The following is a 19,624-nucleotide window of genomic DNA, read 5'->3' as shown; positions in this document are numbered from 1 at the left end:
TGACCCTAGTTTGACCACTGGAGTTCAGAGGAGAGATCTGATCAGGGTTCTGTTTCCACGACCTCAGTCTGCCCAATGAGGTGCTTCATGCCACTGCACTGGGGGTTTCCTCCTCTGCTAGGAAGTCTTCCCTGCTCACCCAGCCCATGGGCCAGCATCGTTTCTGTATCCAGCTGCCCCACAGGCTTGGGTCTGCTAGAGAGGCCGCATGGGAGAGTTGGGGGGAGCGAGGACTTTGGGGCTGCACGGCCCTGGGTTTGAATCCTGGCTTAGAAGCAGTGTGACAGATGATTTTAAAAATAAAAAAAGTTATTTAAAAATAAGGTGAAAGCATTAAATGTTCAAATAGAGTTATTGGACATGTAAGGAAACTCTTTGGGCTTGACCCTGGGGGTAGTCTGGATTGGGGGGAATGGAAATCAACTTCTCGAAGCTCTGGTTAGGGGAGAACTGAACATCCCCAGCTCACAGAATGTGAGGCTGCAAAAGGACTCTGGGAGTTTGTCTCCTCCTGCCCCCTCCTGCAGTGTTCTGGCCAAGAGTGTCACCCGTCCACATGACAGGTTAGCCACAGAGCTGGGGCACGGACAGGCGGAGGACTCTAGACTCTCAGGCCAGGGGTGTTAAAGAGTCTTTTCAAAGAAGAAGTGCAAGTTCCTGGGGAGGCAGGGAATTTGTAAACACAACTCGGTGAGAAACAAACACAGCTGACATCATGAAAAGGATGTGGTTTTGATAAGGACCAATTCATAAAAGCACAAACTCCCTGAGATTACAAGGGTATTATGAGGGAAGTTAGGGGTCCACAGGCTGGGCAAAGCTGCTGGGAGGGAAGGCGGGGGCAGGATGGGGGGTGACTGACAGTGGCTTCTCACATCTGCTTCGTGTTAGGTTTAGTAAAGTGCTAAGTCAGTGGTGCTAAGCAGCTCCTGGTTTAGCTTCTCACTGGAATAAGATTTAAAACCAGTGGGACCACGGGCTGCTGGCTGCTGGGGATGCGGCAGTGACAGCCTTCCTAAACGGGGGGGCTTCATGGAGGAGAATGGTGGCAGCAGCCTTGCCGCAATCCCCAGGACAAAAGGCTAAGTTTGAAGGAAGGATGCTTCTTCACAGGTGGGCACTGTCCCTGCCACACCCTGCTTAGAAGCCGTGGGTTCCTGTCACTGTATCTCTAACTTCTATCAGATCCTAACAGAGAAAAATCCCCTGAAGGCTTGTCACGTGGAATCAAAATGAGATATGTCTGGGGAGCAGGAAAGGGCAGACTTGCTGCCAATACGTGGAAGTTCAAGAAGGCAGATATCAGCTCAGTGAAGCAAAGAGCTTGTAGTAATCAGAGCTGCTTATAATTGAAAGGGGCTTCATTGATTCGCTCATTCACACATTCAGCAAATGTTTATTAAGCTTCTGTTGTGTGCCGCTACCGAGCTGGGTGCTGAGGAGATGATGGTAAGAGAAACAGCATCTCCTTTTTAGAGGCTCATCTGGGCCAGTGGGGAAGACAATCAAACAAAAACAGTGACATGTGACCCTATGATGGGGTAAGGGAGATGCTAGGGGAGCACGTGTCAGGAACATCTAACCTATCTAGGGTAGCCAAAGACAGCTTCCTAAAGTAGGGAACATTTAAAGTGAGACCTGAGGGATGAGTTAGCCAGGTGAGGAGACAGGAGGAGGGGTCGGGTGGGGGATGGAGAGAACAGCATGTACAAATGCCCAGGGGTTGGAGAGAGTCATTTTTACTTGACGCAAATGCAATGGAGTTAGGCTGGAACAGAGTGCCTGTGTTTGCTGCTAGCGGAAGCATCTTGGTAGAGGTTTGGCATGGGATGAGGGAGAGGGTCTGCAAGCACTTGATGGGGTGGTGGAAGTCGGGACCGTGTTATTACTTGGCCTCTTCTGTCCCTAGACGCTTGGTTTTGAGTCTGCTGAGTCCCTGAGTTCAGCATGCTTGAGTCTCACTAGTGTGCTGCCTTCTCCAAAGCCAGTGATGACAGGAAAAGTTGGGATTTCTGGGGCCCTTGCTGGGAGCCCACTCTGCCAGACACTTCACAGGTGTTATCTTATTTCGCTCTCACTATCCTCTATTTGAGTAATGCGATTAGTCCAACTTTATAGATGGAGAACACAAGGCTTCCTGACGTTAGGTAATTTTAATTGACTCAAGGCCACATAGCTGGCTCTGTAGAACTGGGACTCAAACCCAGGTCTGTCCAACCTGAATCCCAGGTGCCTAACCACTTCCCTCTGCCTGGGGCCTCCCCGATGGAGGGCAGGCGGTGGGCACCATCCGTCCTTCTGTCCATCCTCCCAGCGCCATCTCCTTCAGGACTCTGTCATATGTCTCCTTGAGAAGAGGCAGCTCCTTTGGGGAAGGCAAGTTGCAAGGCAGAAGCAGGGGATGGGTTTTTAAATCAGCATTAAAAAAAATGCTTGACAAGCCTCATGTTTTGCTTTCCTTGTAGGTGGTAAGGATCAATTTCCCAAAGAAAAAAATCAATCAGTTGGAATGTGTCTTTCTGGAGAAAGCCTGGCATCTGTCAAATGGGGGAAAAAAGACCCAGAAAAAGATTTTCTTGGGTGGTGTGCGGGGGGTTGCTGACTCAGGCCGTATGCTCCAACATCATTAACAAGTTGAAAAGCTGTTGCTCCTTGCAGGGATACAGTATTGGTGGTTCGAACAGCTTGGCCGAGAAAATCCTTTACAAAGCAAGGAAGGCTGGGGTACGAGGAGTGGGCCACGAGCAGATCTGGGGCCCGAAGCATCGATTAAGGGAATTGACTGCAACGCTGGAGCTTTTATCAGGCCCAGTGGTTGGATGTGATTGCTTTATGTGGAAACCTAATAGGAATGTTCTGACAAGTTGACAATTTTAATTGATAAACAATTATTAACAGTTAAGCCATGTTGAGGTGAGGCAGGCTGATACCTTGTGATGATTAGTAGCGTTGCAAAGGAGGTCCTCAGGGGAGTTTGTAATCTGACACTGGCATTTGATCTCAGAGGGCCCCCAGGGCTTCAGACTGGGGAGGCCAGACCCTAGGCTTTGATGGAGAGTCACTGGAATTTTTCTAAAGAGCATTTTGCCATCTAGGGATTTGGGGCTCAGCATTGCCCTGGTCTCATAGCTTAATTATGTATTCACCTCCAGCCAGATGGGCATGGCCCACGTTAGTACAATTAGGGCCCTGATGAGGAGAGAGGGAGCCTCTGCCGATTCAGATACTCATTTGTTCAGCATGTATGAATATTTATTGAACACCTGCCATGTGCTGGGCATCATGCTAGGTGCTGGGACAAAGCCCATTCCTTGCCTTCATGAAGGTATGGAAGACAGACAAATAGTAGGGGCTCACTCACAACCTGAAGTTCCACTGCCGAAGGTGAGAGGGAAGCAGTCAGGCAGTGGAAGGCTGGAGAAGTGAGCGGCCTGATGGAGACTGAAGGAGTCACGCAGACAAGTGTCACTTTCTCTGTGAAGCTCTTCCTACGTCTTCCCCTGTCCTCGACATGTGGAAGAAGTGTCTACTCTCTCAGGGCCCATCCTGCACTCTGAACTGGCTATGATTTCAGCACCAGTAATGTTCCAGTGCCCTTGCTCGCTGGCTCACCCACTCACTGGCTCACTCACCTGTCTGCTCACCCGCTCACTTACCCACCCACATGCTCGTCCATCCTTCTACCCACTCACTGGCTGACTCACCTGCCTGCTCACCCACTCACTCACCCACCCGCAGACTCACTCGCCTACCTACCCACTCACCCACCCGCACGCTCGCTCACCTACCTACCCACTCACTCACTGGCTCGCACACTCACTCACCTACCTACCCACTCACCCACCCTCACGCTTGCTTGCCTACCTACCCATTCACCCACCCGCACGCTCGCTCGCCTACCTACCCACTCACCCACCCGCACGCTCGCTCGCCTACCTACCCACTCACCCACCCGCACGCTCGCTCGCCTACCTACCCACTCACCCACCCGCACGCTCGCTCGCCTACCTACCCACTCACCCACGCGCACGCTCGCTCGCCTATCTACCCACTCACCCACTGGCTCACATGCTCGCTCACCTACCTACCCACTCACCCACTGGTTCACACGCTCGCTCACCTACCTACCCACTCACCCACCCGCATGCTCGCTCACTTACCTACCCACTCACCCACCTGCACGCTCGTTCACCTACCTACGCACTCACCCACCCGCACGCTCGCTCACCTACCTACCCACTCACCCACTGGCTCACACGCTCGCTCGCCTACCTACCCACTCACCCACTGGTTCACACGCTCGCTCACCTACCTACCCACTCACCCACTGGCTCGCACCCTTGCTCACCTACCTACCCACTCACCCACTGGCTCGCACGCTCGCTCACCTACCTACCCACTCACCCGCTGGCTCGCACGCTCACTCACCTACCTACCCACTCACCCGCTGGCTCGCACGCTCACTCACCTACCTACCCACTCACCCGCTGGCTCTCACGCTCGCTCACCTACCTACCCAGTCACCCACTGGCTCGCACGCTCGCTCACCTACCTACCCACTCACCCACCCACCCCCACGCTCGCTCACCTACCTACCCACTCACCCACCTGCATGCTCGCTCACCTACCTACCCACTCACTCTCACCCACCCACCCGCACGCTTGCTCACTTACCTACCCACTCACCCACCCGCACACTTGCTCACCTACCTACCCACTCACCCACTGGCTCGCATGCTCACTCACCTACCTACCCACTCACCCACCCACCCACCCACACGCTCGCTCACCTACCTACGCACTTACCCACCCGCACGCTCGCTCACCTACCTACCCACTCACTCACTGGCTCGCACGCTCACTCACCTACCTAACCAGTCACTCACTGGCTCGCACGCTCACTCACCTACCTACCCACTCACTCTGGCTCGCACGCTCACTCACCTACCTACCCACTCACTCTGGCTCGCACGCTCACTCACCTACCTACCCACTCACCCACCCGCACGCTCACTCACCTACCTACCCACTCACCCACCCGCACGCTCGCTCGCCTACCTACCTACTCACCCACCCACACGCTCCCTTGCCTACCTACCCACTCACCAGCGCACACGCTCGCTCACCTACCTACCCACTCACCCACCCTCACGCTCGCTCGCCTACCTACCCACTCACCCACTGGCTCGCACGCTCGCCTACCTACCCACTCACCCACCCGCATGCTCGCTCACCTGCCTACCCACTCACCCACCCGCACGCTCGCTCGCCTACCTACCCACTCACCCACCTGCAGGCTCACTCGCCTACCTACCCACCCACTCACCCACTGGCTCGCATGCTCGCTCGCCTACCTACCCACTCACCCACCCACCCACATGCTCGCTCACCTACCTACCCACTCACCCACCTGCACGCTCGCTCACCTACCTGCCCAGTCACTCTCACCCACCCACCCACCCGCACGCTCGCTCGCCTGCCCACTCACCCACCCACCCAGTGGCTCACTTACTCATTCAGGTGCCATCTCCCTTTCCTGCCATCAGGCTGTTTATACCACAAAAGAAGGAACTGTGACTTATTTGCTTATGGTATTCCAGCACAGCATCTGGCACATAGTAAGTGCTTAATAAGTGCTTTTGGAGTGAGTGACTGCTCAGAGGAATGAATGGCTTTGAAAAAAAAGTGAGGTTCCCATGTGCCAGGCATTGTTCTAAGCAATTTACAAGTGTTAATGATTTAGTCTTGCATTTAATTTTTGAGGTAAGGGACCATTGTCCATATTTCGCAGGTGAAAATAACTGAAGGAGGTTAAATAACTTGCCTGAGTAACCCGCTGCTTACAACTGGGAAGCAGCAGAATCGAAACTTGAGTCCAGACAGCCTGGCTCCCAGTCTGTTCTCTGACCTTACATCCTGGCCTGTGGGAATGGAGGGCAGCCCTTGTCCCTCTTTGGACAGCTCTCTGGGGTGCCTGAGGGAATTCTGCTCTTTAGGGGAAGGGTCAGAAGCAGGTAAGTGGAGGATTCACTGCCCAGAAGAACAGGAGGCAGGGCAGGGCCTGGCCCTCTCTATATTCTGGACTCCTCTCTCTCACCCCTGCCTGCAGAACCCAGCTCACAGGAGGTGCCCGGTAAACACTGGTGGAATGAATGCACATGTACGTGGTACTGCTTGGATGGGCAGAGGGTGCTCGGGGGCAGGGGGACCCTGGGGTGCAAGCTCAAATTTCCCCCCGAAGCACAACCATTGGGGCTCCATGAGACAAAGGGCCTGAAGGTGGGACTGGGACCTCCTTTCATTCCATGCCCCTCTTCTCTGAGGACCAGAAATGGAAAGGGCTATGTCCAGTGCTGCCCTGATAGATGATCATGGACTGTGAGTTGACCCTGAACTGTGTTTCCTTCCCCACTCCCAGTCCCAGCCCCTCTAGTTTTACCAGTGCTCCTTCCTCCCCACCCGCTCCCCGCCTAACGCAGGCCATTTTATCATCCTCTGAGCTGGAAATGAGCCTAAGCATGCTCAGGGGCCATGGTGCCCCAGCTCCCCAGCCCAGTCCTGGGAAGAGGAATATTAACGACAACAGCAACATTTTAAAAAGAAAGCAACAGTTGTAACTAACCCCTGGTACTGGGTGCTTTGCATGAATTAACTCATTTACTCTGTGCAATAACCAAGTCAACAGCCATTCTACAGAAGGGGAAACTGAGGACCAGAGAGGTTGCTCAAGGACATGCAGCTAATGAGTGGCAGAGCAGGGACTTTGGCTTTTAATGCTATGCTGCTTTGGAATACAAATCAGCAAGGGCACCACCAAATTAAAGGGGAGTGGCAGTCTGGCTGGTGGCTCACGCCTATGATCCCAGTACTTTGGGAGGCTGAGGTGGGAGGATCACTTGAGGTCAGGAGCTCGAGACCAGCCTGGCTAACATGGTGAAACCCCGTCTCTGCTAAAAATACAAAAAGATTAGCTGGGCGTGGTGGCGCTGCCTGTAATCTCAGCTACTCAGGAGGCTTAGGCAGGAGAATCACTTGAACCTGGGAGGCGGAGGTTGCGGTGAGCCGAGATTGCACCAGAGGAAGACTGCGTCTCAAAAAAAAAAACAAAACCCGGGGGGGTTTGGGGGAATGGGGAGTGACTCTGGGCCAGCTCAGCAGGTTGGGTGGGGGTCACACCCTGCAAGCCCCACTCCTGCAGCCCAGGAGAGTGTTTGGCCCTTAATGTCCTTCTGCCTTATCAGCCTTGCTGGGGAAGTGCTGCTTATTAAAACAATAATGGCGTCTTCATATATGGGGGCCAGATGTGGCCACAGCAATGAAAAGCCAACTCTAGATGGGCTGAGAGAAAGGATCAACCATTTTGATTCCTCCTGGCTGTGGAGGGGGCTGAGGGCTGGGAACCGTAAAGAACGAGTGGTACACATCAGATGAGGTGTTTTAGAACTCCCCGAGCCCCGCTACAGACACAGACACACAGTAATACGTACACACATGCCGTGTGACCTTGGGCATGGCCGAATCACTCATGCTAAGCATGTCAGCTCAGAATTGGCACTTGGGTCCATGTGGATATAGGTTATTTTATTTCCAAGCTGAATCCAATGACAACCTGATCTGAGGCCTCTTGCCAAGAATGCTAATGGAAGACTGATCAATGTGCCTTGGAGTACTGGGAGGCTGGGTTCGGGGGTGGCTCTGGAGGCAATACGCTGGAGGATTCTGGGAGGCTACCACCCTTTCCCTGACCTCCCAGCCTTCTTGCGTCTTAGCTGAATGTCAGGCTAGTTGGCCAAGGGGCATGGAAGTTGTCTTTATTTATCTTGACCTTTTCATGTAAGTAATTTTTATAGTTCCATTAACTAGTAAGACCATTTGCAAACTTCCAGGCAAAATATATGACCACAGACACCTCAGGGACTTGCGGGTCATCCTGGGTGGAGGGCCAATAGAAGGGAGAATTGATTCAGAGGGCTTCCATGAGCTGGGGACAGCAGATGGGGCTGCCTTTGGTTAGGGAAGGGCCAGTGTTATCTGAGCAGCTTGATTGCAGAGGAGACCCCAACTCTGACGCACACACACCTTTGCTTGGTGCCAAGATCGCCGTCTTGGATCCTGGCCTGCTTATGCAAGCTCACCCGCTGCCCCAGGACTGATGCCCTGGCCTTCCATCTGCACCTCTGAACACGTTTGTTCCCGGGCCAAGCTCTATGCCTGCGTTTGTGGAACAAATTCCTCTCAAACTTAGCTTGAATCAGTCACTCAAAAAAGTTGGCAGTTGCTATCATGGAGCCCTTTACTCCCAGAGCTGGAGGGAACATTTAGATCCTGTCATCCAATCCTTTCATTTCACAGACAGACAAACAGACCCCAAGGAGGGAGGGGGATCAGCAAAGTTCTCACAGCAAGTCAGTGACAGATCTGCTGCTGGAACTTACTCATCTCACCCTGTGCAAGCAGGCTTTTGGCATCACACGTGTGGGTGCAAACCTCGGCTTGGCTCCTGGACCAGTTAGAGTCCCAACCAAGAAACAGATGGCATGGTTTTTTTCTTTTTTTCTTTTTCTTTTTTTTTTTTTTTGAGACGGAGTCTTGCTGGAGTGCAGTGGTGCGATCTCGGCTTACTGAAACCTCTGCTTCCCAGATTCCAGTGATTCTCCTGCCTCAGCCTCCCGAGTAGCTGGGATTACAGGCACGTACCACCATGTCTGGCTACTTTTTGTATTTTTAGTAGAGATAGGGTTTCACCATGTTGGTCAGGCTGGTCTTGAACTTCTGACCTTATGATCCGCCCACCTCAGCCTCCCAAAGTGCTGGGATTACAGGCGTGAGCCACTGCTCCTGGGCCCGGATGGCATGTTAAGGAGGATGAGTGAGGAAAGTTTAATAATAAAATGATTTATAAAGGCAGGGGAAGGGCTAAGGAAAACCAATAAGAAATGGTGCAACATTCAGGCTAGCAATCGAGGAGAGCCACAACCACCCCTGGACTGGAAGCAATCCCTGGAACCTTTAGCTGGAGGGGAGAAGGACCACCACCATCACCACCCATGGCCCAGCCTCATGTCCTGCCCGCCCTCCCATCTCTTGCTGCTATTTCTCATTGACAGAACCCATCCAGAAGCCAGAGGCCAGGAAGCCTGTTAATGTCATCCATGCAGGTCAGCTTCTCTGGGCACAGAGAAAGGTGTAGGAGAAGGAGAATGTTGTGAACAGGACAAATGGAGAATTTCTAGCATGTGCATTTGTCAGGGGCAAAAATGAGTTCTGAAGCTGATTATATATAAGGCACAGATATCCAGTGTATCTGTGTTACTAGAATTTCATGGGGGGGGTAATTAGGAAAAAAACATGTCTAAAAAGGCTCTCATGGATAGAAGGTTAAGAAACACTGATCTAGCACATTGAGTTGCTGGCTATGTGAATTTGCACAAGTTACTTAGCCTTTTCTGTGGTTCAGTTTCCCAACCATAAATGGAGTGGTACTAACCCCCACCTCCAGGACTCAGTGTGGCTGTGTGTACTCAATACCTGGCAAGTGCCAGGCCAAGAAAGGACTTCTCGTTTGGCCTCTTTTCTCTTTTGCACTCACCACACTGTCCCTAGTGTCTACCTGAATAAGACCATCAACTGCAATACGAATGTTCGCTAAGTCATCCAGATTCCCTGTCCCCAGCTCCCAGGAGGAAAGAGGGGTGGAATAAAGTGCTGAGTCAGCACGCATGGCTGCTGCAAGGTTCTGCTTCCCAGCTTGACAGCCCTTGCTCCTTTGGGTAGACCCAGAGTGCCACTTTAGAAAGTAGGACTGGCATCATTTTGTATTTTCTAAGCACCTTTTTTGGCCTTGTTTTGTCATCTGGTCATCCCAGGGAGTAAGTAAATGATAGGGGAGGAAGGGGAAGAAGAGACCTTCCGTGTCCCATAGTCCTGTCTCCCACCAGACCAGAAGCCCTCTACCACAGGGGGCCGCCTCCCCCATGAAGCACCAGATAGTAAACATTTTAGACTTTGCGAAATGTCAGTCTCGGTGGCAACCCTCTCGACTCCGTCCTTGTAGTGCAAAAGCAGCCGTAGACAGTATGTAAATGACTGGGCATGGCTGTGTTCCAACAGAACTTCGTTTACAAAAATAGGCAGCCAGCTGGATCCCCCACGATTGGCAGAGTGAGCCCGCCCCCGCCCTGCCACGCGCATGTCAGTCCTCTATCCTTTGCATGATCATGGTGGCCTGCTCCCTACCTGTACAACAGCCCTGTGAACTGCTGAACCCATTCGGGTGTTAGAAAGTCTTGCCTTGGGTTAGGCGGATATCTGCTCCCTTGTCACTTGCTCCCTTGGGTCCCTATTGTGTCTGGGACAGAATGGCTCCTACATCTCTATTGGGCTTTCAGCCTGGTCAGCTGACCTTGACCTGCCTCCACCTAGTTCTTCCTTCTCCAGGTTGAACAACCTCCTGTCCCCTACCCCATCTCACCCTCTGCCTCCCGATCCTCCTCCCTGTCTTGTCAATATCACTTGCAAGGCATGGGTACTGGGAGGAGTCGCCAACAGCCACATGTGGGATATCTGTAATGCATGGCCCATGGGGAGATAACAGGGATGTTTCAGACCCTGGGTTTACCCTCACAAAGCTCACAAGAAAGGCATGCTTCTTTTCCCCGAGCTCAGCCTCAGAGTTCAGTCACAGAGAAGGCACCAAATCTCTGGACCTGTACCTTGGCTCAGGCTGTTTCTGGCCCCATGGGACCAAGGTGGCCAGGGGTCTTGAGGATGGTGGTGTGGGGTTCTTTTGGTCCAGACCACTACTGGTCCGGACTAACACTGAAAGGAGAAATGGTAGGAGGTCAAGTGTGCTACATCCCACTAAATGGGCAACCACCCTCCACCGAGTGCCATGGAGATCGAGAGAAAGAAAGGGCTGGTTATCCTTCCTGTGGATGGGGGTTTCTTGTGGAAAAATCTTTCACCCTCCATCATGTTCAAATAGGGTGCCTGGAGGAACCTCTCCCTTCCTGGCTTCTTGATGGGGCTGGATGATGGAGGCTGTGCCTGGCTTTGGTGGCCAGGTGACCCAGGGCTAGGGAGCTCAGTGGAAGTATTTCAAGCTTCCAGCTTTCTAAGGTGGTGTGCTAGAGTCAGTGCGGTCCTAGGTCAGAAGAGAAGCATCGAGGGATGTCAGCCATGGAAGGGTCCTTAAAGGCAATGTGTTCTAATGCCCTTGTTTTATGGACAAGAGCCTGAACCCAGAGAGTTGGCTCCTCGTCCAGTGCCATTTCCAAAGGAATAGAGGAAAGAAAGCAGGGGTCCCTGTGATAGAAAGGGGCTGGGGCTTGGGGGCCAGGAAGGGGAACCAGAGCAATGGCAGCAATCCAGGTGTGTCCTGGAGGGGATGGGCAGGAGGACAGATTGAGGGGATTCTTAGCTGCATGGGACTTGAAACCTCATCTGGTTTAATCTTGATTTCCCAGTGAAGTTGCAGGGCCCAGAGAGGATGGTGAGTTATTGATATCACAGAGTGATGTTTGTAGACACGAATCAGGGCTGCCTGACACCCAAGGCTGGATTTGTTCTGCAACCCCACACCACCACCCTCAACACTCCTGATCACCCTGGTCCCACAGGGCCATAAACAGCCTGAGCCAAGGGACAGGTCTGCAGATTTGGTGACTTCTCCGTGACCAAGCTCTGAGGTTGAGCTTGGGGAAAACAAGCATGCCTTTCTCACATGAGCTGTGGTATTCTTTCCTGGGGCAGGTGAGTGTGGGGCTCACAAGCATTGAGCACCTACTGTGTACCAGAAAGCATGAGGGCTTAAAAAGGAGGAGTGGGAAGCAGCCTGTCTCCCCCAGGAGCTGGAGATCCTCAAAGGAGAGACAGCAGACATAGCTACCTCCCTCAGCATGTGCCGGGATGGCCTGTGCCAGAGGCTGAGGGAGTGTGTGTGAAAGCCCTAAGGTCTGGCACATAGTAGGTGCTCAGAAAATGGTAGTGCACAGGAAGTGGCAACAAATGGCAGCAGCTGTCAGCTGTGTTAGACATCCCACAGCCCGTGTGTGTGTGTGTGTGTGTGAGAGAGAGAGAGAGAGAGAGAGATGGCAATAGCATCTCGTGCTTATTGAGTACCTACTATGTGCCTATATGCCAGGCACTGGTCTAAGAACTTTACGTGTTTTACTTCATTTAATCTTTGCAGCAACCCATAAGGTAGGCACTACTGTTGTCCTCATTTTACAGATGGAAAAGCTGAGGCATGGAAGTTTAATTGTTTATTGTCCTGTAACTGTAATTGTAATTGGCAGATGTGGAATTTAAACTTAGATCATCACATTGGCTACCACCCTGGCCTTGCCTGCCAAGGCTGGAGATGGCACTGCCCTCCAGCAGCACTGTCCCCAACCAGAGATCTGTCTGCAGTTCCCTACAGACCACCTGTCACGTGTCCAAGACCTCTGTGCAGGATGGGAGTGAGTGGAGGGTAGAAGAGGCTCGAACCTCACCGGGAGCCTGTCCTCAGGGCCGAGGAGACTCTAGTAACAACAGCAAGGTTCACACAGCATTTTCTATACCCCAGGCCCTGCTCTGGGCACTCCATCAACTCATTCAATCCTCACACAGCCTGTGAGGCCCATCCTGCCACCGTACCCCACTGAACAGATGGGGCTGACACAGAGATGGAGGTAACTCATCCAAGGCCTAGAGCTGATAAGGCGCTTGGGCCAGACCCGGCATTCTGGATGCAGTCTGTTCTCAACCCCTGCACATCTTGCTGCTTGCCGAGAAGGCTTCTGGCATGCTGGGAGGTCAGAATCAGGACTGAGGCAGGGTGGTGAGAGTGTAGTTCATATTTCTCGGTGGGGCCAGGAGAGGGCGAGTGGCTGACCCCATCACACAGCTGGTGCTGTCAGAGCCCATCCAGCCGCCCCGTCCATGACAGCAGATGGATGTGCAGCAGTGTGAAGAGGGACTTGACAAAACGCCCTGTTTAGAGTTGTAAGTTTCCAAGAAGGAGCCCAGGGTGGCAGCACCCTAACCCAGCCCCTCCCAGGCAGTCACTGGCATGGGGGTCTGTGGTCTGAAAGAGCTTAGGGGACCCATATGCTCTAGGAGCAGCAGCTGAGTAATCCCAGGCCTCTGGAGATGGGCTGCCAGCTGCTGGCGTCGGAGTCGGCCGCCCCAGCACCAGGGATGGCCACCGCCACCCTCCCTAGGAGACTTTCCCCGTGGCACCTCAGCCCCTCCCCACCAGGTGTCCAAACACGCAGTGGCCCAATTGCCAAATATGGCAGTCTGAGCCTCGGGTATTTGCTATCAATATTTCATGCTTCAAACAACACTGTCTAAACAACACCTATGAAATATGAATGGATTGAGGTTTTGACAAGCAAACAGTGCAGGCAAAATACCAGGATGATGAGGAAAGGAGGGAGATGCACCTGCATCCCTGGGGTCAAGCCAAGGGACTGTGGGATGACCATCCTCCATGCATAGCACAGAAGCTGACCCCGAAGCTGCTGCCTTAACAGGGTCCTTACCAGGGTCCAGGGGCTGGATACGGGACTGAGCTGGGGTCTGTGTCTGCAGTGTTGGGGGCGGTGCTCTGCAGACTGTCCTGCTGGTCTCTGGGGCTTCAGAAAGGGACCAAGGGAAAAGGCAGTGCAGTGTGGAGCTTGCTCAGAGCACCAGAAGGCTGTTCCCTCCCAACTTGGAGAAGGCACAGGAGGCAGGTGGATGGGCTGGGTGTCTAGGGTCAGGAGCAGGGGGCAGGCAGGTCACTGGGTGGTCTTCCTTCTCAAATTATCTGCCCTCCACCCTATCCCTAACCTGTGTGGTGCTGAGCATGTTGAAGCAGCTCCTCCACCCTCTGTCTCTGGTCACCACTGACCCTCTTGTGGGCCTGTCACAGCACCCCTCTGCTGTTCCCTCTGGAATGGCCCCACCGCCAGCCCCTGAGCCATGTGGGCGGGGGAGGATGTCCAGCCTGGGCAAAATGTGAAGTCCCCACAGCCTTGGACTCTCTCCACCTTCAGAGGCCTCTAGCTCCAGGAGCCACCCCAAGCTCCTTCCTCCCTGACTGAGAGGCCACACACTGCACAAGGGGCCATGAACATTCAGGCCTCAGCTTCTCCAGATATAAAACAAAGGGCCAGGACATGATTTTCTCTTAAGTCTCTTTGAGACCTGACACTCAGCAGGTTCGCAAGTCACTGCTTGATTTCACCGCCCTAGGCAGAGACCCCAGGGATCGGGGTCCTGCTGTCTGCAGTCAGAAAGCAGTTGGCGGTGTCAGTGAGCTAATATGACAAGCTGTAACACTGATGGGTCCAGCTGTGGAGCATGTGGGGACCTCAGCCTGTCGGGGTGGGGATGAGGGAAAGGAAGCAGCTGAGGCCAGGGCTGGTAGCTGGCTGGGCTGAGGGGCTGGCATCCCATGGGGAGCCAGAGGATGGACACTGCTGTGTCCTGGGGGCATTGACTCATATAAACTTGTTTGGAAAGTCCAGTGGGAGCCCGAGCAGCAGGAGTGACAGTCTTGCTAGCTGCCACGTGAGCAGCACATTGTGATTCTAAGTGGAGCTGGTCCCCGGGGTCAGGGCCCATTGGGTTCTCCAACAATGGGTTAGCCGCTTCCCAGGGCTGTAAGTGAGCGGAGCTCCAGCACTGGGGAAGTGCCACAACCCTCCCCAAAGGCTACTTGTAGCAATCAGAAGGACCCAGGTGCTAGGGATCTCCAGACACACCACATCCCAGCCTTGCAGTGGACAGGCTGACTCCAGACCACTGACCAGTGGGGCATGTGAAATGGCTCTTCTGGGGTCTACCTTGCCTGGGGCCTGGGCAAAGCTAAGGCAGCAGCTTCGGGGTCAGTTTCTGTGCTTAGGAGGGGCCAGAGGACCACACCAGTCATTAAATGAGCCTTGTTGTTTAACCCAACAGCATCTTCCCAGTGGGCATTTAGGCCAGGCAGTGGGTGGGAGGCTACGAAAGGGGGCCATCTGCTCCCTAGCCCAGGCCAGTACTGGGCAGAGAGAAGTCCCTTGCTTTCAGGAAAAAAAAAAAAAAAAAAAAAAACCACACACACATCTCGATCCGGTCTAAGAAATTGACAGGGTTGATGGTAAGTGCTGATTCCCTGAGCCTTCAGACTTGGTGGAGGTGGCACATGGGGGCTTTCTGTAATCCTTCACTGATGGCTTAGATGGTGGGGCAGATCTTTCAGGAGCAAAAGATGACCTTGAGGAAATGTGGATTCTGTCAAAGAAAGAGAAAAATAATTTCCCTTCCTCAAACTGCTGTCAATCAGCCTCGGCACCAGAGTGGTTGAGGGAAAGTGCCTGCCACTGTAACCTCCCACCTCAGGAGGCTGCAGCATTCAACTGTGTGATAAGAAATTGCCAGGCACTTTCTAATTACAATTATCATCATCGTGGATGTCTCTCTTAATTACTTTCTTATAATTAGCTGTTGCTTTTTTCCTCTGCATGTGTGTACTTTGCAGATTTGCTGACATTTGAGCGCCCCAAAATAGGGACATTTGGGGAGGAGGGCAGAAAGGTGGGGGGAAAAGTGAGAAGGGACCTTCTTTTCAGGCAGGCTGATACAGTTTGGGGCCTTTGCAGAAGGAAACTGGGGAAAGCAGAAGATGCAAGGGACAGGTTATTTCCTAAGCAGATGCAGAAAGAGAGCAGGGGTGTGGATTTAGGAGCCGAGGTTTGCGGAGGTCTCTGTTGTTAAACGTTGGAGAAAATGTTCTCGAAAAGCCAACGACGTTACCGCTTCTCCAGCTTGGGTTTCATTTTAGGAAATGAGGCTGGGGATGAAATGTACTCTTGTAGGATCCATTCTGGTGTTAATTAAATGACTCAGGTCAGGTGGAGCTTGATTTTCCCCCAAGCCAGTGATGCGTTGTGAGCATCCCTGGGCACCAGGGAGTTGTGACAAAATGGATTATGCTCCTTGACCAGATGGTTGGTTTTCACTGTTGTTCTGATTCTTCCTCTCTCTCCTCATGTTCCCTCAGCCCTGTGTACGGAGGAGTGTGTGCACGGCCGCTGCGTTTCCCCGGACACCTGTCACTGCGAGCCTGGCTGGGGAGGGCCCGACTGCTCCAGCGGTGAGTCTGGGGTTTGGGGGTCAGGAGGACCCCTGGCTCTGACTTGGTAGGGGGGGTGGGTTGTGGTGTGTGCATGCTACATTTTTGTGTTGTGCTGGGGCGACTTGGGATGGGCTGCCTGAGCCCGTCTGAACATCAGGGAGGTGTACCTGCAGTTAAAACCTGGTGGCACTTGAGAGATGATTTGTAGGGGTCTGTGGGGGCATTGTGTGTTGTATGTTTATGGAATTGTGGGGTCATCTGGACAACTCTGACTTTTGATGGAACACCTCTAGATATGGTCTTTGATGGTTGATGTGAAATTGACACAGTGCCCAGGAGTACACACTGAGGAGGTCGCCATTGTCTAGCCCGGGTCCCCAGGTTCACTGCTCCAAAAACTCGGTTTTGTGGGTGCCCACAGAGGCTCAGGGGAATTGATTTATGAGACTGGTGGACATTTGGGATGTCTCTGTGTCCCCAAAATTAGAACAGGACACTCGTGGGGGTAGGTCCTTGTGTTCCTACATTTTTGTGGGTGGATGGTTCACCTTCTCCAGGGAAGCCTTCCTACTGAGCTTGGGGTGATGTGGATGCTCTGGGGCCTGGCCCAGTAACCCACAGTGGTGTGGTGCATTGTCTCTACTGTGGGGCTGGCCACCAAGAGGGTGCGGCTTACCTGGCAGCTGTTCAGGGAATTCTCTGCCAAGAACACAGATGAAAATGAATCCTCCTTCCCCTCTGGTTTATTGCCCCCTAATATTTGCGGATGACCACCTATCCATTGGCACATTATGCAGTCAAGGGTTGGTTAATATCTTGGTCTTATTTGGTTTTCAAAGAGGCCTTGACTAAGGCTGAAGCCCAAATTTCTTCCTGCTTTGAGTTGGAGTAGAGTGTTTTTATGGTGACCTGATTAGATAAGATAGCCAGTGGTTCCACAAGGGATCTAAGCCCTATTATTTGTCCATCTTGGGGAGCCACCTCCATGTTCCCCATCTGTGTTTTGTTTTGCGTAACTTGGCTTACAAGGAATCTTTGAGGAAGGAGTATCTGACTTGGATTAGGTCAGTCCTGCTGGGATGGGTCTGCCTGCTACTGCTGGATTATATGCTGAGGGCAGCCTATTAGAGATTGAAATACAGCCTGGGTCCCCTGGGGCCCTGAGTGTATAGAAACTGCTGATGAATGTAACTGTGTTTAGTGCTCGCTCTATATCTGACCACCATAGTCTTGAAAACTTGGAGAGGAGAATGTTGGGTCCATGTGGGCCCAGTGTAGTGTTACTGCCCTTTTCTACTCTCTCCGCTGTGGTGGAAACATCTAGTTATGTTTTTTTGTTTCTTTGTTTTCCCAAAGGACTTGACTAGAGCCTCTCTGTCTATGCAGTGCATGAGAACATTCTGGCCAAAGGCAGTATGTGGTTTTGTTTTGCGTCTGGGTGATTCTCTTGGCTCAGGGAGTCCATGGTCTGCTTGCGGTATCCAAGAAACCCCCCAATGTGTTGGGACCTCTGGTGACCACAGTGGCCTCCTCCTTCCACTTGTTCTACTGCTTTGAGTGAGCCATGACTGGGAAACAGGGCCAGACAATGAAAGGTAAACTGAGACACAGATGAGCTAAATAAAGGAAGATGTCCAACCAGTCTTTCTGTCAACTTGAACTGCAAAACACATTGGGTAAAATGTCTGGGCTTTCCCGCCCTTATCTGTGTTTTGTTTTGAGTAACTTGGCTTACAAGGAATCTTTGAGGGAGGAGTATCTGACTTGGATTAGGTCAGGCCTGCTGGGATGGGTCTGCCTGCTGCTGCTGGATTATATGCTGAGGGCAGCCTATTAGAGATTGAAATACAGCCTGGGTCCCCTGGGGCCCTAAGTGTATAGAAACCACCGATGAATGTAACTGTGTTTAGTGCTCGCTCTATGCTCGGGACTGTGCTGGGCCATGGGGAGAGCCCTGGAGGGTCTTTTAGACAAGGTCTGTATCTTTTCAGGGTTCTGGCCTAATGAAAGAGCTGGAACAAAGGTGGCATTTGATTAACAGGACTAGGCAGTTTAGAGTATGATTTGCCCCCAGAGTGAATTTACCAAGCAAGCCGGGAAACAGACCTGTTATTTACAGCACAGAACTAGACTGTCTGATTTAACGCCCCCGCACCCCCAATTCAGTCACCAGACTTGGTGCTAAGCAACCCAAAAGCTCTTTCCTCTCAATTAAATGCACCCTCATGGGTTGAAGAGCCATGGGTCATTGAGCTTTGAATCGACTCAAAGGCATGTGCTATTGAACCCATGGGAAGTTCTAAAAGAGGTTCCAACCCTGTTTGAGGGACAGCAGCATTGAATTAAAGCAATTCGTAGATTCTCACCTTCAGTGTCATTCAGAGCATTGAATGTGTAGATGCTCTGCTAAGAGCTTTCCAACCTCTGCTTGAATATCTACACTGACAAGGAACTCACTACCTCTTATGGAAGCCCGTTCTCATTGTTGGAAAGTTTTCCCTTCTCTGCAGTGGAAACCTACCTTTTAGCTTCTACTGGTTGGTTCTTGCTCATAATAAAGTCCAGGGCAGGGTGGTGGATGACCATGATGCTCCTTGTCCCTGGAATTTCTTCCAAGGAGCTCATTGGACAAGACCACAGTCTGTGTCTACAGAAATGGTCATCTCAGCGCAGTTGATAATGGCCATTGAGGCTGCACAGAAGAAACCAGACACTCTCTAATGGGTCAACCCTTCAGGTATTAGAAGATAGTGATCATTTTCCTCCCCAAGTGTTTCTTCTCCAAGCTCCCTTGTTTCTCACATGATGTCGTCTGGACTACCTTTCCCATCTGGTTTCTCTCCATTGGCTGTGGCCTTTATTCCTCTTAAATGTTTTCTCCTAGATCTGACCACACAACTGCAAGCTTGGTGTGACCAGTATGGAAAAATGAGAGTGGAGATAGCTACTATATATTGAATTTTACTATGTACTGAGTGCTTTGTTTACTTATCTACTTGTTTAATTTTCACAACGAACTTATAGTATGGGAATTGTTATTTAGCCCCGTTTTACAAAGGAGCAAGTTGAAGCAGACAGAGGTTAAAGAACTTCCAGCAGACACACAGCTAGTCAATGGTAAGTCTGGGACTATCACCCAAGCAAAAACCTATGTCCTGAACCTGAACTCTTAATTACTATATTCTCCCTCCTTCTGGATGCTCAACCTCTGTTAATATAGCCCAATGTTGAAATTGATCTGTCATGAGAAAACATGGTTGTTCACAGGGAAATGTGAGCTCTGCTTAAAAGATGTGGCCCTGAGATATTGTGGAGATAGAGGAGTCAGCCATGGGACACAAATTGATACCAGCTTTCCCCAAGTAATTTGCGCCGGCTCGCTACATGCTATTGGGGTCTGTCTGCCAGTGCGCTCTCTACAGTGCCTTAGGGTCTTTGTGGGCGAATCTGTGGAGACAGGTATCTCGGTCCCACTTCAGTGTGATCTCTGGAGATCACTGAATGGGGTTTGTCGTGTGACACCCTTTCAGAGAA

General features: G+C 52.0%; 1 protein-coding gene across 1 annotated transcript in view; it reads left to right on the top strand.

Moving 5' to 3' along the window:
* MEGF11 (multiple EGF like domains 11) overlaps positions 1-19,624 on the top strand; it is a 379,169-nt gene that overhangs the window by 164,923 nt on the left and 194,622 nt on the right. Inside the window, exon 5 of the mRNA XM_025390189.1 lies at positions 16,016-16,108. Within this exon, the coding sequence (XP_025245974.1) occupies positions 16,016-16,108 (93 nt within the window). The remainder of the gene's footprint in view (positions 1-16,015; positions 16,109-19,624) is intronic.

This window comes from Theropithecus gelada, chromosome 7a, assembly GCF_003255815.1.
Source record: "Theropithecus gelada isolate Dixy chromosome 7a, Tgel_1.0, whole genome shotgun sequence".
NCBI classification, from domain to species: Eukaryota; Metazoa; Chordata; class Mammalia; order Primates; family Cercopithecidae; genus Theropithecus; species Theropithecus gelada.
This window is presented reverse-complemented; position numbering and strand designations above follow the sequence as displayed.